General features: G+C 39.9%; 1 protein-coding gene across 2 annotated transcripts in view; it reads right to left on the bottom strand.

Annotated features, from left to right (window-relative positions):
- Positions 1 to 23,131, bottom strand: part of LOC149160973 (uncharacterized) — a 342,465-nt gene that overhangs the window by 255,014 nt on the left and 64,320 nt on the right. For both annotated transcript variants that reach the window (XM_089436855.1, XM_089436856.1), the window contains exons 2-3: positions 16,914 to 17,078; positions 16,463 to 16,575 (exon numbers count right to left, since the gene is read on the bottom strand). In XM_089436855.1, coding sequence (XP_089292981.1) covers positions 16,463 to 16,575; positions 16,914 to 17,060 — 260 coding nt within the window. In that variant the 5' untranslated portion in view covers positions 17,061 to 17,078. The remainder of the gene's footprint in view (positions 1 to 16,462; positions 16,576 to 16,913; positions 17,079 to 23,131) is intronic.

A 23,131-nucleotide genomic window follows, 5' to 3' on the forward strand; every position in this document is an offset into this window, starting at 1 on the left:
GCAATCCTTGTAAATGTGCCCTACCTTATGGCACCTTCTGCAGCGAAATGGGACTCCTTCATAGTCCAGGATCTGTACCTGGGCATAGTTCTTCCATTGGAGTGTAATCTTTTCCTCCAGCCCCTCTTGCGTATCCAGGTATACTAAAATGCGGGCAAGGGTACGATTCTTTGTCTGCACGAAGGTCTTGTCGTGGTCCAGATATGTACCAAGAGCATTTCCAATTTGAACAAAAACTTCTTCCAACCAATATTGTAAAGGAAGTCCTGGTAGTCGCACCCAGAGGGGTCCTGCTCCAATCTGTTCCCTCTCCGGATCGAAAAGGGGGCTCCATCTCTTGAGCAGGACCGGGGCCATTTCTATGTGCCAATACTTGGCGAGGACCAGATCAGTGTAATTTTCCTTAGCAAAATGAAGAGTGAACCATCCTCTGGGGAGTACCTGCACTTCAGGCAAATCTTTCAGCATACTTCCCCAAATTTCTTGCACCCAGAGGATTAGTCGATCCGCTGAATAAGCCCTGCCACGAACATGACCTACCAAAACAGTGCTTGCCATTTTTGCTGCTTCCTCCATAGCAATCCCCTCTCCAAAACAGATGGTAATATCCTTTGCAGTGGCTTTCACGCACTTTGATTTCCTCTTCCCTGTGCGGGGTGCTGATGGGTGATCCAAGAGCGGATCCGGGGAGTCTGCTTATTCTTATGGCAGGTGAGCCGCGGATTTTACCTTGATGGCAGGCAATCCAAAGCACCCAGATGGGGAACTTGTCGAGATGGACGGATTATGACCCTAAGAGATTGGGGGTTCCTCAGGCGCTGCCGGATGCTGAGTCGAGGTCGACGGATGGAGATGGCTAACCGGGGGATTCGGTTCAAAAATGGGAGATGGCGGCGAAAGAGCAGTAAGGAGGTTTAGGGTGCCAGGGGATAGCGGAGGGCAATCGAGCGCGGGGGAGTCAATGGACAAAGAACCGAAAATGAGAGAAGAGGCACATTGCCCTGGGAAGTTAACCACCGGAACGGAAACAGGCGGCCCTAAAACGGAGGGATGAGAATAAACAGAAACCGGGCGATTAGGGTTAGGGTTTCCAAAAATAACCTAGTCGGGAAATGGGTCTGCGGAATAGTCCAGCTGCTCGATGTCCATACCCTCCATGTTCTCGCCCATACTGGAAACGATAACCGTCGGCAGGATGGCGACAACAGCGAAAGGAAAACAGTGCAGGTCGGTCATCCGAGCGTTCTGATGTAAGTCGGACGGCCAAAATAATCTGCAGTAAAACGAGGGTTTTTACCCTAACCCTCTAATTTGCCACCTGAACTCACACGCTGCCATCTTCCTCCGTATCAATCTAGAGACTGAATCTAAATACTAGTGACTTTATTTTCACAACAATTCAGAATTTTATTTAATAATTTTATGGAAATAAAAATTGTTGAGGTATAAATAAAACAAGGTTGGTATTAGAAATTTAACATTTACAGCTAGGGAACATATATAAAGTGAACACCTCCACCGCCTTTGACTCCACATAAGGCATTGGTCTTGTATCGGAGTTGTTGGAGGTTATTTAGGGACTCCTCCCTTGGTTGTTTAGAAGGTGTTGAGCCTAAATAACAAGGGCTTGGACCAAGGTGACGGCCGAGGTGATAGTGGGTCCTTTCCCTATGTGTGCCCATGTAGCAAGGTTGTTTGGACCTTAGAAATATTGCTAATCTGATCAGTAACATGACCTATATAAGAGAAGCACGCAACATCATTGGAACAAGGCTATTCAGCTGAAAAATCACTTGGTAAGAGTTTCCCTTAGTGTCTAGATGGTGCTTGTGAGAATTTATGAATCTACACATCAAAAATCCTACTGCAATCACTGGTTTATCATCTCCTACTTGTTCCTTACATTTAACAACTTACTTATACTTAAACATCGATGAAAACACTATTGCAACATACACATATATACAAATCATGAACTGAAATAAACTGAGACAATCACACAAGGGACACCATTATTTTTGGACAATCGTCCCCAGGAAAACCCAATTCGGGAAAACTGGTGCAGCATATAAAGGGTTTATATTATTAAGCAAATTTTTGAATATAACTAGGGTGCCAAATCCGGCTCACCCAACAGAGAATAAACCTGGAAGAAGTACTTCTATCCGGAAACAAATATTTTGACAATTCCAGCAACTGGATGATCAAACCCCACAGATGACAATTGTTGTTCCCAGTGCTGGGCAATGATGGCTGCACCAATCTCTGCGCTGGAACTTCGTCACCCTCCCAGTGAGCCTCTCTTGCTCAGAAGTCGATACGTTGAACTATTGCTCTCTCTGCCCCACAAAAAACCCCAGTGCTGCCTCTAAGGAACTACGTCAGCCCCTCTAGCTTCTGCGTTAGCCTCACTAGTTTCTGTGTCACCCTCTTTGGAGTTGCGCTATCTCTCCTGTTGTTGCTCTGCCTCTCTGTTATGTATCCTCGACATTGGACTAAAATCCCTCTGCCGAACTACCCCTCTCACTACAACTCAAATCACTTAGCTCGACTTTCTCAGCAAACCACGCCCCAGAAAAATTGAACTCTTTGATCTCTTAGTGTGTCTCCAACTGACCCTCAAGCCTCTTCTTATACTTTTCCTGTTGATGAATCAACCGTCGTGATCTAATCTCTAATCAATGGCTAAGATTAAAACAGGCTTGATCCTCGTCACTTAGAACCTTCTCACCCATATTCTTATTAATACACATTAATATTTTTATTTTCCTAAGTTTAGACTTAGGAACCCATTAAAAATATTAATTATTTTAATAGCTCCTCATTCGGGTGGAATTTCTCCAAACGATTTCTGGGTTCTGGAGATCACATGCGTTCTAGCCCCTCCACAAAATTTCGGAGCTAGAGCACGTCTAATGCTATCCAAAATTAACACTCCCTCTTAGCGAGGAATGTGCTCTAGTAATACTTCCCCATAGAAGCATTACACTAATCCACTGCATTGGTCCTCTGTGTTGTTGATGCTTGGCCTACTGCCCTTCATCCACTGCACCGCTGCTTCCTGTACTGTTGCCCATGACTCTGCCACTGCCACTGCTACATCTGTACTGCAGCTCCCTCTCAAAATGTTGCATCATGCTACCCATAGCACTGCCACTGCTAATTGTTGCACTGCAACTCAGTTGCTGAGAAGTAAGCAATTGAAACTTCACCCAAACACTGACATCCTAGTCAATATGGATGCCTCGTGATCCTGAAGCTACCTCTACTGCTAATCTGTGCTGACCCTCTATTGCCACTGCATTGCTGCAAACTACTATGTGCCTCTCGCACTGCTACAACATCCACTGCATTGCCTCAGAATTTGGCACTCTAGCGATGCCACTGTCGCTCCATCACACCTCGCTCCAACCAACACCCGTCATTTTGCTATTGTCGTTAAGTGTTCTCGTAGCCGTATGTGATCCAAGAGTTTGGGCACCTCAAGGATCCTGCCCCCACATGTAGTCCTCTCAACTACAACTCCATGTCACCCCACCTCTTCTACAGAGGCGCATGAGCACTCATGGCACTATCGTCATCCTCGCTTACCTTGTCTGCTTTCGTTGGAGCAGCCTTTGATTCAGAAGCTTCCCCCTTGCCCTTCTTCCGGGGGCACTGAATGACATAATGTCCCAGTTCCCCACAGTTGAAGCATCTGACCTTGGTGATGTCCTTGACTCCTTCTTCTTTCTCTTTTGTTGCCCTTGATGTCCTGTTGATACGAGAGTTGCATCCTCCTCCTCCCCCTTCTTGACCTGGGCTCCCTTGCCATTACTCCCTGTCTTGGTCATCCTCCTGAGCTCTTCTTGTCAAAGAGCTGCCCACATCCCCTCCCAACTGGGGAGAGTTGCTTTGCCCAAGATACTTTGGACAAAAGTCTCCCAGTCCTCGGTGACTGCATATAGGGCAGTCCTGACCATGAACCCAGGATATGGTGTAGACCCCACGGAAGTCAACTGGTCGCGAATCCCTTGCAACCTGAGAAGTAAGGGATCGATCTCCTCTCTTTTATGCATCTGGTACAATCTCGACTGATTTTCTAATAGCATCTTCCGTTGCACGGAAGAGCCCTGATACGAGGTGGTCAACGTCTCCTGTTGACCACTAGAGTGGCACCTGATGATTATATGAAGACTCCACGCCCAAGGATGATCCAGAGGACAGTTGTACCATCATATATCATCAGTCAACAGAGTTTTTTAACTCTACTTCTATCTTCTCATCATCTTTCTTGTACCCAGATTCCACACCCTACGGGGAATTGTAATAAGTGATACTAGTAATGATGAGTTTTTGAGTCTGTAACAGGCCTAGAATGTTGGGACTCGATCAGTAAATGAGTACACCTTGGAGTGTTTTTTTTATCTGATTAATTATCCCTTCTTTTTCAGAAGCGGATAATTTTCTAGGTTTTTTCACTCACTTTTTACCCCAAAGCCAGGGTGACGGTTTGAAGGTTGAGCCCCTAACACATCTTAGTGTCTAGAGTCGATGTGTATCACCATACGGGATCACACAAAAAATTTCATGGAATTTGGTTAGTTCTAGGTAGTCATTTTTTAATTTTTTAGATTTCCCGCAGGTCAAAAATTGCAAATAAAATTGTACTTGTTATGTAATAAGTAATGCCTAGAGAAGTTGTATGGCGTATAAGTAATGAAATTTACACCTCTCACCCTCAACTTTTTACTATGACACACTTTGATGGGTTAATAAATGTGTTTTGAACCCTCCAAACCCACTTTTCCTAAGTTTAGTGGGAAACCTGGCAATTAATTAAGCCAGAAATTAAATAAATTGAGAAAAATAAATATCAACACATGCTAAAAGTTGTGGAAATGAGGTGGAAAATTATGGGAGAGTTAAAGTGAAGTCCCGAGGTGATGTGGACTCATAAAATCAAGGAAAGGACATGTGCTCAAATAAAACCGAATTTCTGGCATTAAAGGAGAAATCTGCTTACTTGAAAATTCGAATTTGTGAAGTTAATGCACATTTGGAAGGGTTTGGGAGAATATTTGGTGGAGATTTTTGTGGGAAATTGTCCCCACATGGGCTACCACCCATATACACTTGTCATTCAATCATAAAATTCGAATTTGGCACATAAGGGAAGAAGAAAATGATGTCCACTTACCAGAATTCGATTTTTACACTTGGCATTGGAGCTTCATTCAACAAATTCGAATTTCTCTTTGGGATTGTCACCTCATGCCACTTGTTTAATCACTTCTACATTACGATTGGCTCCAATGTCATTTGTCATTGTCATTATTCATTGGAATTTGCTCCCAACCCTCTATATAATAGAGCCATGGGCTCTCATATTGTATCATAGAACGAGTTATTGGGCTTACGGAGACTTTGCTAGATTTTGTATTCATCTTTCATATAATAAAAGAGACTTTGGGGTACTATTGTTGGTGTTCTCCTTCCATTTCTTGAGGTGATGTTATTTCAATTGTTGTGCTTTACATTCTACATGTATGTTGGATTATGCTAGTTATCATTTTACCACTTGTTTGGATTAACATATGCAAGCTATCTTGTATGGTTTTTGGGTTAGAAGAATACTCTGAGAAGAGGAGCACTAGAAGATTTTTGGTGAAATCTCTAACCTTCTCCTCCATTGTATAATCTAATCTCTTATGAGTGCTAACATCTTTTTCCAAGTGTGTAGAGATCTTTAGATTTGGTTGAAGGATTTACTTGGGCATGGGGTAGCTCTCCAATAGACGTACTAACTCCCAAGATCAAAAATAGGAGGACCTAATCGATTTGCCTCAAGGATCTCATCAAACGATTTTAAAGAGGGAGTTTCCTTTCCTCTAGCCTACTAAGATCACATAAATTTAAATTAAATATTTTTCTTGATCAATATCTTGTGCTTTCAAGGATTTTAGTTGCTACCTAGAGCATTGTTTTAACTAGACAATTATGGAGTTCTACTTGCATGTCTTGATCTAGTTCTTGTACACTAATTGTATATTATCATTTTGACTATTTCATGTCATCTATGTCTCCATTTCAGGATTGTTTTGCTTTCAATTTTTGAAGCATTCTACTTTTTTTTTAAGCAAAATACATTTTCATTTCTTAAAGAGCAAATACTTGGAAGGCACTGGCTGTTTATGTATTTCATGCTTATCTTATGATGGTTATTGCTCATATCAGTTTTTGCTTATAAATCTTAAAGAAATAATATATTTAACTCTAACAATTCTCCTAGAAACCCACATCTCTTTTCAACTTAACTTTTCATTAGGGACCACCCCCCCTAGCTAACCTAGGAGATAGCTTAAACGGAGAGAGTCGGGATTTAGTGTGACAGCCCCTTCTCTGAGTTCCCTGCCACCAACCACACCTTGTGGGGTTGAAGGCTTTTCTTACTGACTTGTAGGTAGGTGTAGGCAGCAGGGTCAACATCTTTGGCGTCGTTGTCGGCGAGAAGCTTTCTTGTACATGGGTAATCGACTAACCTTTTGGTTTTAGCAGTTTGAACTTTAGGTTTAGATTCTTGCTCAAGTGGCGACTCCACTCAATCCAAATTTTGCAAGAGTCTCTCCTAGGAGAAATTCAAGTGGTCTAGTTAGCCCCTCTCCTAATCCTGAAAGGGTTTTTAAGGAGAGCTTGAATAGACTTTCTCATAGTAGAGCTCTTGCTAGTCTTAGGCAAGAGGCTATTTCTGATATTCATTTGCTTTTTCAATAACAAGTAGAGCCTAGCATCATGAATGATCCTTTTGCTCCTTGTGACTTCACTAACATAAATGGCTATCCTCACAATATCCCTGACATGGCTATTGAAAAGTTGCCTTCCTTTCAAGGTAACAATGCCATTAGTGCTACATCACATGTGAAAAACTTAAATGTTTGTATCTTTAAATGGTGTAACACTGCTAACTATGAGGATGTGAAGATGAGACTTTTTGTTTTATCATTAGAAGAGGATGCTCTTGATTCGCTCACCGAGCAACCTGCTAACTCATATAACTCTTTACAAGCCCTTCTAACTGCATTTTTAGATAAGTTTGGAGAGAAGAAGGAAAATAGTCATTTGATCAATGCCATTAGCAACATGAAGAAAAATGAGAATGAAACCATGAAGGAATTTAACAAGAGATTCAATGAATTAGTAAAAAGCATGCCTGCTATTGTTAAACCTCCTGATGAATTTCTTTTATGCTCATATCTAGATGCTTTTGGGGTTGACACTGCCTATGAGTTGAGGATGAAGGAGCCTATGAATCTAAGTGTAGCTCAATCTGAAACCTTGAAGATAGAAAGGGCTAGAAAGCAGTCAGGAAAATCTGAAATTCCTGGTTACAGTAGAGGGCCATCAAAATTAAAAGATTACAAAGGCAATGCCAAGGAAGAGACTACACATGATCCTATTAAAGAATTAACTCAACTCATCAACAGCATGGAAGCAAATCACATTAAAGAAATGCAAAGCCATGCAAAATAGGTTGGTGGCCATGGAGAGATCACAAGTGCAAAGATTCCAAACTAGGCCAAATGATAGATGGCAAAAGAATAAAGGCCCTCAACAAGAGCATAGGCCTCCAAATCTATTGGAATCCACCAACATGGTAGATCAGATTCCGCCTTTTTGTAGGCCATGTAATGAGTTCCATGAAGAAGCCACATGCCCATATGTGAAGAGAACCATGGAAAGTGGCATGTTAGGAGGGACAAGTGGTCAAATCAATATGTTCTCCATGGAAGATCAGATATACACCTTTGAGAGAAATCAAGAGATTGACCATAAGCCTAATAATCTTGGGGTTTACAATATGATTGCAAATTTTGACAAGGTCACTAAGGTTTTTGGGGAAATGCCTACATCTAGACAGATTCTTGCTATGGCAAAACACAAAGGGATGACTTATCAAAGAAGGGATATCCAAGACCGGAATAATCACATAAATTTTTCTCGTCCTACTTCATAATTGAATTTCGACTTGGGAAAGTGGGTGAATAATGCAAAGGTTTCTATTCCAGTGACAGAACTTTTAAAGATACCATCTCAAAGGGCCAAGTTACAAAGTGCCATTGAAGTTACTCGAAGGGAAGAAAAGCCTAGTGACGAACCGAAAGATGAGGAAATTGTATTGAAAAGTATGAATTGTTATGTGGGGAATGAAAATCATCTACCATTTTATGTTTCTTTGATAGTGAATGTTCGTCTTTTACACAATTGCATGCTTGATTAAGGGGCTTCATCAAATGTCATGACCAAGAAAGTCATGGAGCAACAGAATTTAAGGGTATCTAGGCCATATCACAACATATGTTCAATGGATTCTAAAAGAATTGAAATGTGTGGGATAATTAAAGATTTACAAGTTTTCCTAGTTGCATACACAGATAGAATAATGACTATGGATATTGTTGTGATAGATGTTCCCGATACATGGGGAATGCTCCTATCAAGAAAATGGGCATCAGATCTAGGTGGTAGCCTTCAAATGGACTTATTATATGCCACCATCCCCATGTCTGATAATACCTTTGTCAGACCTAATCGAGAGTTAGAGAAAAGATATCATGTTGAAGATTCAAGGAAACCCAACAATGAGATTATCTACAGATCATGCCAGACAGGAAGTGATGTTGTGTTGACAAATTTTCTTCCCCCCTTAACAAAGAAAATTCAAAACAAAGAGATTAGGCATAGCTCCAAAAGTTGGGGTACTTAAAATCTTCCATCAGAGCATTTTCAAGACAAAACAGTAGGATTGGCAATAAATGCATCATCATCACCATCGCAACTAACCAAGAAGAAAAGAAAAAAAGAGAAAAAAGATATAAAAAATGAACCACCAGTTTTGAGCAGGGTCAAGCCTCAACGCATCAATAGTCGGAAAAGGAAAAGGAAGAGGTTTGGTATATCTAATGGCCACAAACATGTTAATATTGGGGCAAGCCATAGTCTCAAGATAGTCAAAATTGGGTAAGGCACATCAAAGAAAGAACCTATGGAGTTGCTTGTGAGTAGGCAGGTTCTCAAGATGGATTTCACCAAAGACATCTGATGCCATGGGGAATCTTTTTGTATCATATTTCTAAAGTTATCCCTTGTCATTTGTGTTTAATTAGTTTTATTTCATGAATAAATTATCATTTATGCTCTTAGAATAAATTTCCATTTATTCATTTCTGTACTTGATTTCATTTGATGATATTTTGAATGGATACTGTTGATATATGTCTTTTATCGGTGGATGCAGATTCCAAGTTCTTACACACTATCACTTCATATCTAGCATGCATCCCCATACGAAGCCAAATGTTGACCACCGGAGTGGCACCTAATGATTATATGAAGATGCATACTATCACCCTCACCTTTCTACTATGAAACACTTTGACGGGTTAAAAATGTGTTTTGAACTCTCAAAACCCACTTTTCCTAAGTTTGGTGGGAAATCTGGCAATTAATTAAGCCAGAAATTAAATAAATGGAGAAAAATAAATATCCACACATGCTAAATGTTGTGGAAATGAGGTGGAAAATTATGGGGGAGTTAAAGTGAAGTCCCAAGGTGATGTGGACTCCTAAAATCAAGGAAAAGACATGTGCTCAAATAAAATCGAATTTCTAGCATTAAAGGAGAAAGTTGCTTACTTGGAAATTCGAATTTGTGAAGTTAATGCACATTTGGGAGGATTTGGGAGAATATTTGGTGGAGATTTTTGTGGGAAATTGTCCCCACATGGGTTACCACCCATATACACTTGTCATTCTATCATAAAATTCGAATTTGGCACATAAGGGAAAAAGAAAATGATGTCCACTTGCCAGAATTTGATTTTTACACTTGGCATTGGAGCTCCATTCAACAAATTCGAATTTCTCTTTGGGATTGTCATCTCATGCCACTTGTTTAATCACTTCTACATTGGGATTGGCTCCAATGCCATTTGTCATTGTCATTCTTCATTGGGATTTGCTCCCAACTCTCTATATAATAGAGCCATGGGCTCTCATATTGTATCATAGAACGAGCTATTGGGCTTACGAAGACTGCTAGATTTTGTATTCATCTTTCATATAATAAAAGAGACTTTGGGGTACTATTGTGTTGGTGTTCTCCTTCCATTTCTTGAGGTGATGTTATTTCAATTGTTGTGCTTTACATTCTACATGTATGTTGGATTATGCTAGTTATCATTTTGCCACTTGTTTGGATTAACATATGCAAGCTATCTTGTATGGTTTTTGGGTTAGAGAAATACTCTAGGAAGAGGAGCACTAGAAGATTTTTGGTGAAATCTCTAGCCTTCTCCTCCATTGTATAATCTAATCCCTTATGATTGCTAACATCTTTTTCCAAGTGTGTAGAGATCTTTAGATTTGGTTGAAGGATTTACTTGGGCGTGGGGTAGCTCTCCAATAAACGAACTAACTCCCAAGATCAAGAATAGAAGGACCCAATCGGTTTGCCTCAAGGATCTCATCAAACAATTTTGAAAGAGGGAGTTTCCTTTCCTCTAACCTACTAAGATCACATAAATTTAAATTAAATATTTTTCTTGATCAATATCTTGTCCTTTCAAGGATTTTATTTGCTACCTAGAGCATTGTTTTAACTAGACAAGTATGTAGTTCTACTTGCATGTCTTGATCTAGTTCTTGTACACTAATTGTAGATTATCATTTTGACTATCTCATGTCATCCTTGTCTCCATTTCAGGATTGCTTTGCTTTCAATTTTTTAAGCATTCTACTTTTGTTTTAAGCAAAATACAATTTCATTTCTTAAAGAGCAAATACTTGGAAGGCACTAGTTGTTTATGTATTTCATGCTTATCTTATGATGGTTATTGCTCATATCAGTTTTTGCTTATAAATCTTAAAGAAATAATCTATTTAACTCTAACAATTCTCCTAGAAACTCACATCTCTTTTTAACTTAACTTTTCATTAGGGACCACCCCCTTAGCTAACCTAGGAGATAGCTTAAACGGAGAGAGTCGGGATTTAGTGTGACAGCCCCTTCTCTGAGTTCCCTGCCACCAACCACACCTTGTGGGGTTGAAGGCTTTTCTCACTGACTTGTAGGTAGGTGTAGGCGGCAGGGTCAACACCTCCCAAATCTCCTTTGTTGTTTCCTTCTCAGCAATATGTGGTACTACATGATCTTTGACTCCGTCTACGATCATGCACTTGGCCTTAGCCTGGGCCTCCTCATACTTCTTCATCGAATCAGCATCGACTAGCATAGCAACTACCTTCAAGGCATAGTCCTTGATGCAATGTTTGTCTAGGATTTCCAGGATCCTGGCCTTCCAAATGACAAAATTGGATGCTCCATCCAATCTGTCCTGATCCCTCAACCCATTCACTGCCATCTCTGCTCAAAAATGTAGGATTGGTTCTATTCTCCCTTTCCTGCTACTAATCCTACAAGACTTGGATCTGGATTTCTTCGGCGCAAAAAATCTTCTAAGGAACAAGCTCCTCCAAACTCCCTCTGAGTCTCAATTTCCTTCTCGGAAATTCACCGGACAAATGTCAAATCACTCCTCTCCAATCCTCCTTTGTTGCTGTAACCCGGATCTAAATTTCTTTGGCAAGAAACCTGTTAAGGCAGTGACTCCCTCTACCTTGTCTTTGTCTCCACAGACACTATTCTGCACCAACAGCAACAGCATCCCACCAGCTCCTCAAATCAAAATTGCTTTGCTCCCCTAGCCCCAGCAACTGATGTATCTGAGCTCCTCTGGCTCTGCGTGAGCTGGATCAGCTCCTCCTGGCCACTGCGTCATTCCTTCCTAGTCCGGAAAGATGACGTGGCTCTGCGTGAGCCTGATCTGCCCCTCTCTGCTTTTGCGCTGGCCTAGACAGCTGACGCAGTTACTACGTGGGCTCCTCCCAGCTACTACGTCACCCTCACCTAACTCACAATGCTTACGAAGGCTCTGCGTCACCTCTTCTGCACTGTGTCACTCCTCCTATGTCTCGGGCTCTGGAACAGCGCTGTCTCTCGGGACAGTTGCTCTCTGCAGCAAATTCTTCTGGATTTCTCGGCTGGTGTCTTTAGTCTCCTATGATCTGCAATCCTCTAATACCATGTGAGAATTTATGAATCTACACATCACAAATCCTACTGCAATCATTGGTTTATCATCTCCTACTTGTTCTTTACATTTAACAAGTTACTTAATTACTTAAACAGCGATGAAAACATTATTGCAGCCTACACATACATACAGATCACGAACTGAAATAAACTGAGACAATCACACAAGGGCACCGTTATTTTTGGACAATCGTGCTCGGAAATACCCAATTCGGGAAAACCGGTGCAGCATATAGAGGGTTTATATTATTAAGTAGATTTCTGAATACAACTAGGGTGTCAAATCCGGCTCACCCAACAAAGAATAAACCTGGCAGAAGTACTTCTATCCAGAGACAGATATTTTGACAATTCCAGCAATTGGATGATGAAACCCCACAGATGACAACTGTTGTTCCCAGTGTTGGGCAGCGATGGTTGTACCAATATTTACGTTGGAACTGCGTCACCTCCTCTAGGAGCTGTGTCACCCTCCCAGTGAGCCTCTCTTGCTCAGAAGTCGATATGTTGAATTGTTGCTCCCTCTGCCCCGCAGAAAACCCCAACGCTGCCTCTAAGGAACTGCGTCAACCCCTCTAGCTTCTGCGTCACCCTCTCTGGAGCTGCGATGTCTCTCCTGTTGCTGCTCTGCCTCTTTGCTATGTATCCTCGGCCTTGGACTGAAGTCCCTCTGCCGAACTGTCCCTCACTGCAACTCAGATCACTTAGCTCGACTCTCTCAGCAAACCACGCCCCAGAAAAATCGAACTATTTGATCTCTTAGTGTGTCTCCAACTAGCCCTCAAGCCTCTTCTTATACTTTTCATGTTGAAGAATCAAAGGCCATGATCTAATCTCTAATCAACGACTAAGATTAAAACAGGTTTGATCCTCATCACTCATAACCTTCTCACACATATTGTTATTAATAGTGAAAAAAGTCAAGAAAAAATCGGGATTAAATCCCCAAAACACGTTTTTTTTGGCTGGCCGATTAAATCGGTCGATTTTTTCCCAGTTAAAAAAGTCGGGATTAAATCAAGACTTTTTCCAAAAAATCGTGAATGAGGTAGTTTCTTTAACGATTTTTTTTTTGTTGAAAAAATCGGGATTTTATTGAAAAAGTCGGGATTTTTTAGGAAATGAATATTTTTGTATTTTTTAATTTTGCCGACTTTTTCAAAAACTCCAGACTTTAACGACTTTTTCAATTTTTGGACCCTTGCCGATTTAATCTCGACTTCGACTTTTTCCACATTGATTAATACACATTAATATTTTTATTTTCCTAAGTTTAGACTTAAGAACCCATTAAAAATATTTATTATTTTAGTAACTCCTCATTCGGGTGGAATTTCTCCAAACGATTTCTGAGTTCTGGAGATCTCATGTGTTCTAGCCCCTCCACAAAATTTCGGAGCTAGAACACATCCGATGCTACCCAAAATCAACAGTGCTTTGGAATTTTAGTTTGAAAAATAAAATTTCAAGACATGATAAGTGTTGATGTTTGTAGCTCGGGCAGGTACTTCTCCATACACCTAAGTTTCTAGGTGTGCATAAGTCACCCAAAGTCTCCTTAGGACACTTGCTCAAGTATTGAGTAGATTGCTATTGTAATTTAGCCTAAGTCTAACTTAGAAAGAACACATAATTAATTATGTTGGCTATTGAGCTAGAAAAACTTAGGAAAAGTAAGGTATATACTTTAGTGATTATTGTTTGATCTCAATCATTGATTTCAAGTGAGGCGAGATCTAATCTCAATTGCCAATCACTTTGGAGATTAGGGCTATGTATTTAGCTCAATGTAAAGTTATAAAAGCAAAGCTAAGGAGAGGAGAAAGACACCATATAATAGCACAAGACATTGAGAAAGGCATCTCGGTGATGAGTGGAGAAGGATTTTCATTCTACTATATTTGGTCCAAAGAAGGTGCGGAAATGCAACATAAGAGATCCACGATCAAACAAGGAGATCGAGGATAGATCTAAGGTTTGATTAATTGGATCAGATCGAGGGTATGTAGTAATTGTAGTTGTCTTCAGTTGGGCCATTATTCCAATATGTGAGCCCAAGTAGGCTTTAACTGAGGTATTAATGAAGAACTAGTTTTCATTGGGCATAATTTGTAAGTGTCACATGTGATTGAGATTGGTGTTAAGAACTGAGTTAAGAACTGAGTTGTGCATTTATCCAATAGATTTGTAATTTGCTAGGTTAATAAGGTATCAAGTGTTAGGTTCAAGAATTTAACAATAAGTGCATAATCATTTCTTTGTTCTGGTTCTTCGATTTTTTCTGCGTGTATGGTATTTCAGTGTTCTTGCATCCTGGGTATTTGTTTGGCACCTATCCTTTTAGTTCTTTTAGCTTTGGTTTTAGTAAGTTGTGGTCTCTTGGTGCTTTCGTAACTTTTTTCAAGTGTATGGTACTTCGATTTTCTTGCAACCATGGCCTTTGTTGGGCACTTGTCATTCTAGTTCTCTCGACTTTGGTATAAGCAAGCTCTGGAATTTTCGTTCCCTGGTCATTTTGTTGTATGGTCTATGGTGTACGAAGCCTTTCCAAAATCCGGAATCAGGATCCCCTTGGGACAAATTCATCCAAGTGGCAGCCTGGCTCTCTTAAGAGAAATGTCAGGGGCTGGCAATGTTGTCCTGTAGTGACTTATCCATGGACTATTGGGAAGCCCGGGATTTTTGCAAGATCCTCAAAAGACACAAAGAGTCCATTCAACATAACAGAAGCTCACTCTTCTTTGTGACTAACAAAGTCCATGAAAACAAACATCACTGCACCTCTCAAAATGAAATAATTATGAATACTCTTAATCCAAGTGGATATTGCTGGCCACCGGCCTATTCCTCCTAGACCTCCAGTTGGTTTCATCAGTTTCCTTGATTATAGCAGCATTTACTATTTTTAGCAGTTTTTCGGGCCCTGAAATTCCGGAGTTGTTTTGACCCCCTAAATGGCATTATTTTGAGGTCCAAAGCAAGCTTGTAGCCGTAGGCAAGGGCCTGCCGCAAATATTGAAGTACTCGAAGAGATCTTTCCAACAACGTATCATACGCGCCAAACAGAGATCATATGACCAAGTTACAACCCCGGGAAGTTGGCTGCCCAACTAACCCCAACGGGGCCAACAAACTCTTGGTGTTCCATCTCCTAGGGTTAGGGTTTTGATTGTTTATGGTTTCCCTTTGCTGTTCAATAATAAAAAGGCCCTTGAGCTTCATTGTAACACAGTTCAGAGGCATGTAGCCGCCACACCTCTTCTCAGAGATAAGCTACCATTGCCTCAGCTAGTTTATTTCCATTCTATATGTAAGCATCTTTCAGTCCTTTGATATTTAATGAAATGAAGATTTATTTTTGCTACATCTCTGTGTTTATGTTTATGTTTGTATTCTTTTGTGTTCCTGCATAAGTCCGGATCAACTCTGGTCCAATAGAAGCAACAAATCGATGACTTGGAGACAGAATGCTCTATGTTGCGAATTATGGTCCACAATCATAGAAAAAAATCTTATTCAGCTGCTTCGAAACACAGATTGTCAATAAAATTCAGTCCAAGCAGATTCTAAGGAGGAAGATACAGTCCATCAAAAGATGGAGGGCATGAATCTGGGAAACCAAGACTCCCATCCTTCCAAAATTGGGCAAGAAGAAACCATAGTTAGCATGTTTTCAGTAACTTTTATGTTTAGTAAATCAATTAAAATCCTAGGTGTTTTTCTAAGGTTGTATACCTGTAAGAAACTTTTAAATGCTTTAATTGTGGACATTTGTACAACTCTGGTTTTTGTTGCATATATGAACTGGCTATTTTGTCTGGAAACCCAGGCCAGCAATATCATGTACTCTTGCTCTTTAGCTCTGCTACAGCCTTTATCATATAATTTTCTCCAGTTTTGGTTTTAAAATTAAAATAAAAAATAAAAAATTTAAAAAGAAAACGATATATATATAATATTTTAAGGTCATGGTCAAGCCAGACACCAAATTGGTGTATGAGACTCCTTTATTTGTGTGACAAGAAACCCGCCTCTGCACAGTGACTTTACTGCTAAAGTCTATTGAGGTGTACATACTATACTCCCCTCTGCATTTCCTCTTACAATAAAACACATGTTCTTAACCATTAGGCCCAATCCTATATATATATATATATATATATAAAAGATTGGCAACCTAAGTCCCATGCAACTGAGGCACTGATATCTGGTATCTGTATACACGACACTAAGTGAAAGGAAGATTTCCCAAGGACCGAACTAATTACAACAAGATGAACATCAATGCTATAGCATACATGCATTACAGAAACAGCACAAGAAAATGTTTACCTTCCCAGAGGATTGACTGTTTGAGCGGGATTATTTATTCCAATAATTTGAAAACACTTATTCAGTATATTTTTGAGGTCTGCAGTTTCAAAGAGCCTCAAATCTCTCCTCACCTGCACCAAACAAACAGAGATCCAAAACATAAATAATCCTAATGAAACTTGACTTTCATGTAAGAGAAAAGGGTTCCTAAAGCTTGTCATGTTAAAGTTCAAACTAGATTGAAGTACACAGATGAGACATTGCCATAACATCACTGAATGAACATAGCATACCCACTAGTGGAACTGTCATCTAAAACTTTGAAATATATGCCTAATATCTGCCTAGCAAAGTCAAATATTACTGACAATAGCAACAATGGGTTTCTTGACGTTTTTGACAACTATAAAATAGTATTGACCCGATATGTAACATTTGAAAAAATAGATGATTATGAAGCCTTTGATACCTTAGACAGAGCTTGATAGTAAAGGCAGCGGCGGTGTTGGTTCTTATTCTTGTACATAAGTCTCTGAAACAATTCAGTCTCAGACTGGAGTTGAAGGAGCTGGGCCTCCAGCCGCTGTTCTAACTGTTGTGCTTCTTTGGAAGCCATTTTGTCAGCAATTCTTTACTGAAACACACTTTGATATCTGTAAATTCTGAAAATGGCCATCACTGTTTGCTTCTGAAACATTTCATTAGATGAAAATACAAATGGTGCATATCCTTAAGATATTTAATGAATTGAACACTGAAAACAACATTCCCAAATTCATTTGTATGAAATTCTCCAAATATAAAGTGTTGCATGGATTACTAAAGGTCTGTGGGCATTTTCACGCTCTGAATTTTATACACATGTTTCCCTAAACCCTTCCCCTTCAGTTATTTTAACTACTTAAAAATTCATTGTGCTACTACCACCAATAAGAATACACAGTATCTCTTTGTCTTCTCCCTATTGTTTTGGGCTTTACAGGTTTCTCAGAGTTATAGTGAATGTAGTAAAAGAGCATTGGAAAATAAAAATTCTAAATTTGATAGCATTTTGCTTCTGTAAATATGGTTATCTTGAAATAATCAACTTAGATGTAGATAGAATTGAGCAAGCCCAAGGGATTAGCTCAACCAGTTGTCGCTAATGTTGCTGGGTGTTCACAAAAAGGGTACAGAGGAAGTGTTTCTTGGTACTTTTTGTCTTTGGCCTAGGAAAACACACGAGACAGCTTTCTCGTAAATGACTTTACCAGTTATTAAAGTCATTTGACTTAAAGTCACTTTATGAGGTTCGAAAGTACAAAGTACTTTATTATATTAAAGTCACCTTATGTTTTTAAAGTGACTTTATTCGAAGAGGAGAAATCCCATCTCCTTAATGTCTTTGTTGAAAACGGTTATAGTAGGCACTTGGGTCAGAAGGCTTTCCTCAAAGCAGCTAAGAACTCAGTAGCTAAAAGAGATAAGAAGGAGAGGATTCCCGGTGTCCATCTTCCATTTGTTCAGGGGACTACAGACAGGATTGCGAGGATCCTTAAGAAGCATAATGTCCCCTCGACCTTTAGACCTCTCAATACCATTCGTAAGTCTCTCAGATCTGTGAAGGATCCCATTGACCCCAAGGACATGAAAGGGGTTTATATTATTCCCTGTTCATGTGGGACCCCCTATATTGGTGAGACTGGTCGCTCCATTAATCAGAGGATTAGTGAGCACGCAGCTGACCTTAAGCATAGGAGAGCCAAGTCTTCTGCTTTAGCAGAGCATGTTGAGAAAACCAATCATCATGTCTGCATCGAGGAGGCTAGTGTGATTGCTAGAGTGTCCCAATTCCATCACCAAAAATTTAGGGAGGCGCTTGAGATTGAGAAAAGGCCGAACAATCTCAATAGAGAGGATGGCTGGAGGATCAGTAGTTGCTGGGTCCCAGCCCTCTCCTCCTAGTCATGGTCTCCCTGCCCCCCCCCTTCCCTTTGTTGTCTTTTATGATTTTTTCCCCTGGTTTCCTGTTTCTTGGGGCCTTTGTTCCTTGAAGTTCTTATAGTAGCTCTTATTTATGCTAATAACTTAATGGGAATTAGCTTGCAATTAATCTTTGATTATTTTAACCTTTAATTTTAAATATTAACATTTTCTTTCTAACCCTTAAATTACTCTAATTTTTAACTAACTTTTATAGATAAATTTTGAATTAAAATTAATTTATTTTTAATTGATTTATCTTAATATATTTTTAGAATTGTCCCTTTATCTTACATGTTAATTAAATTATATAACTCACTTTTTTATATTACCCTAATGTTTATGACTTTTATTACTAACTACTCTAATATTTAGATTTAATAACTTGGATTACGTACTATTAATGTAGATTAATTTATTTATATATAATATCATTAAATTACTCTATTATCATAACCTTAAATTACCCTATTATTTATATATATTTGTTGAACTTCTATAGATGTCTATTATTTAATATTAATTTAGTTTATAATTTATTTATTAATGTATGGAACAGCCCCTTTGACTTATGTTTGAATTTAGTTAATTAAGTATTTTTACATATTTAATAATTTTTATAACTAACTATTAATATATATTAGCTTTGGTTATAATTTATTTTTTAATATACATTTATAGTTATAGGTGGTTAAAAATGGTCCTTTACTTTTGTTCTAATAAGAATTTAACTAACCAAGGTTCCTTTTTTAATTAAATCCGGTCCTAACTAACCAGTCAAATCTAGTCGTTGTCAATATAGCCATTGGAGTTTCTGCTCTATTTATTTAACATGCAATGCCTGATCTGCTCATTCAGTTTGTCCTGACGATGAACCACACTAGTTGGTTCGAAATGCATCAACAAATGATATTTCTTGTGATGTACGCCGAAAAATCTCTAACAAAGTTACTTTATGTTAAACATAAGGTAACTTTACTTGGAAAAAAGTACAAGGTACAAAAACAACATTAAAGTGACTTGGGAGGCTCTTAGTGAAAGGAAAGACATGAAAAGGGGGTCAATGGGAGATTAGAACTCCACCTTGATCAAGGAGAGCTGAGATCTAATCTCAGATCTTGATCATAGGGTTAGGGCTTCACTTCATTAGAGAAGACTAAAAAGGGAGAAAAGGGAAAGGAGCTCATCATTCTGCAAGTGTAGAGTTCGTGAAGCGGAGTGAATAAGAGGGGGCTGAGATAGCTTCTACAAGAGGAGGCTCTTATTCTTCATGTGCAAGTTGGAGAAGAGGAGCAAGGAGGAGAGTTTGAGGCTGCGACAGTGATTTGCCAAGGAAAGAAATCTACAACAGCACGGAGAGTCTTCTCACAGCCCGAGTTTCTAAGCTAGAAACCTGGCACGCATTTCTAGGAAACCAGTGCGAAATTTGTGGAGGCCCAAAAATACAGGGGCAGCAAGAATTTTGGGCAGGTGCCAGAACCCGAAATTTGTGGAGACCCAAATTTCTGGGAAAACAGCAGCTTGAAATTCTGAAATCAGCAGCAGGAATTTCAAGGCTACCATAGCACAAAAATCAAGGAGACTCCTGCACATATTTTGAGGAGAATTTGCAGGACAGACTGCAAATATTTCGAGGAAAAAGGGCTGTCAGTGGCACAATTTTGTGGGCATTGATTGCAGTCAGTGGCTCGAAATTCCAGGAAGAGTGCTGGAAAGTGGCCCAAATTATGATGAGAAAATTATGGGCAGAGCACACGAAATTTGAGGGCTAAGAAGCTTTCTTGTGGCACAAAATTTGAGGGAGAAATTCTGGACAGTGGCACACAGTTTGAGGTGCAGAGGTCTGGACAGTGGCTCGAGTTTCAAGGACAGCAGTATAAATTTCTAGGAACTGGGAAAATTTTCAAGGGAGAGATAAGTACCCTTGATGTGTATTTAATGTTGTAATAAATTATCTGTGAAAAGCAATAAAAATCCTCTTCTAGACTGGTTTTCCCCTTGTAGGTTTTTCCAAGGCCAGTGTTTGACCAAAAATCCTAGTGTCTTAAATTATGTGCATGATTGTCTTATTTCTTTATCAGCTGAAAGCGAAACGCTAAAAGTAGAGGTACCCTGTTAGTGTTTCAGTTCGGATTTATCTTCATATTTATATATCAGCATATGTGGGCTGTGGGCATTAAACAATGACATAAAAACAACTGAAACCGGGGTGGGCTATAGAACCTCAGAATCCTCAGCTGATAAAAGTGACCAGCTAGCAGAAAACTACCTATATACCAGATACTTGTGGTTGAGAGGGAGGTGTTTGATAGTTCTCAATGATTAAGGAGTTGTGTTGGTTGTGGGGGTCAGATAGCTACTGGTTTGAGGGTGGAGGATAGGTTGAGTGGGGTTGAAAACTTTGGTCCATGGAAGGAGAGGACAGTCTTACTGCTTGAAGAGGTTGAGGTGTGCGATATTGTAGAGAGTGCAGTGCAACCACCCACTGATCTAGTTCAGTTGGCAGACATCAACAAGCGGAATGTGAAGGATAAGAGGATCCTTCTAGATGCTATCAGAGACCACATTATACCTCGTGTCAGGGAAGAGATATGCCTATGAGATGTGGGACTCCCTAATAAGACTTTACCAGAGCAACAATGAGAACAGGAAGATGGTGTTCCGTGAGATTGAAAAACACCAAGATGACTAAAACTAACACGGGGACCTCATACCTCACCAAGATCACACAAGTGAGAGATGAGTTGGCTGCAGTGGGAGAGATTATCCCTGAGGACCAGCTGGTCAGGACAGCATTGGATGGTTTTCCCAAGCAATGGGATGGATTCGTAGATGGCATTGTTGCCACAGAGCATTTTCCTAATTGGAGGAGGATGTGGAATGATTTCATCCGGGAGGAGTGTCAAGAGTGGTAGCTAGTGTGGTCGGGTAGATGAGGAGGAGAATGTAGCCCTCACAGCTAAGGGCAAGAAGAAGGCCAAGAAGGGGTCTTCTAGTGGGACCAAGCAGCAGAAGGGAGAACGGGAATCCGAGAAGGACATGAGCAAAGTGAGATGCTTTGCATGTAAGAAGTTGGGTCATTATGCCTTTTAATGTCCTAACAAGAAGGAGAAGAAGAAGGGTGTCGCAGCATTAGCCGAGGTGGATGAGTTTTCCACCAAGTTTGATACAGAGTTTGCTTTAGTGGTGACTCTGGCCACTAGTGATGTAGAGCAGCAGGCTCCCGAGCAGGGGAGCTCACTAGAGATTTTAGGATCTTCCAGAGGTGCACAAGGATCGGGAGGATTACCGACTTCTAGAGTGGTGAGAAACACATTCCTCAGTAAGATGGAGTGTTGAGAAAAAGGGTACCGAGGAAGTATTTCCAAGTGTTTTTTGTCTTTGACCTAGGAAAACACATGAAACACCTTTTCAGTAAGTGATTTTATGAGTTATTAAAGTCACATGACTTAAAATCACTTTATGAGGTTTAAAGGTACAAAGTACTTTATTATGTTAAAGTTGCTTTATGTTTTTAAAGTGACTTTATGAGAAAAAGTACATGGTACTTTATATTATTAAAGTTACTTTATGTGGAAAAAGGTACAAAAACAGCATTAAAGTGTCTAGGGAGATTCTTAATGAAGGGGAAGACATAAAAAGGGGGTCAGTGGGAGATTAGATCTCCACCTTTGATCAAGGAGAGCTGAGATCTAATCTCAGCCCTTGATCAAGGGTTACAGCTTCACTTAATTAGAGAAGACTAACAAGGGAGAAAATGCAAAGGAGCTCATTCATTCTTTAAGTATAGAGTTGGATAAGAGGAATGAAGAAGAGGAGGTTGAGATAACTTCATCAAGAGGAGCCTCTTATTCTTCATGTGCAAGTTGGAGAAGAGAAGAGCAAAGAGGAGGAGAAGAGTTTGAGGTTGTGACAACCATTTGCCAAGGAGAGAAATCTACAACAACTTGGAGAGATTCTATAGCACAGTAGCAAGGAGAGTCTTCTCACAGCCCGATTTCCTAAGCTAGAAACCTGGCACGTATTTCTAGGAGACCAGAGCGAATTTTGTGGAGACCCGAAAATATAGGGGCGTCGAGAATTTCGGAGAGGTGTCAGAACCCGAATTTTGTGGAGGCCCAAATTTCTAGGAAAACAACAGCTTGAAATTATGAGATCAACAGCACAAATTTCAAGGCTGCCACAGCACAGATTTTGAAGAGGAAAAAGGGTTTTCAGTAGCACAATTTTCTAGGAATTAATTGCATTCAGTGGCTCGAAATTGCATGCAAAGGACTGCTGGAAAGTGGCCCATATTTTGAGGAGAAAATTCTAGGCAAAGGGCATGAAATTTGAGGGCTGAGAAGTTGTTAAGTGGCACGAAATTTGAGGGAGAAATTTTGGACAGTAGCCCACAGTTCGAGGTGTAGAGGTCTGGATAGTGGCTCAAGTTTCAAGGACAGCAGTATAAATATTAAATTTCTAGGAGCCAGGCAAATTTTCAAGGGAGAGATTCTATGTTGCAGGAAACGTTGCCCCCAGGTCCGTTTCAGCCAGGAAACGAAACGGAAACGCATACCGTACGGCCTGGAAACGAGTTTCCGGCTGGGGAAACGTGGCCAGTACGGCCGGAAACGAGTTTCCAGGCCGTACGACGGAGTTTCCACTTCATATTGCGATTTTTCTTTTATTTTTTTTTGTTTTTTCAGTTCTAATTTTTTATTGGGCAAATAAAATATCTTGTGG

Source organism: Pinus tabuliformis, chromosome 5_2 (assembly GCF_031772625.1).
Source record: "Pinus tabuliformis cultivar Carrire ecotype Pingquan chromosome 5_2, CPIR1, whole genome shotgun sequence".
Lineage (NCBI taxonomy): Eukaryota > Viridiplantae > Streptophyta > Pinopsida > Pinales > Pinaceae > Pinus > Pinus tabuliformis.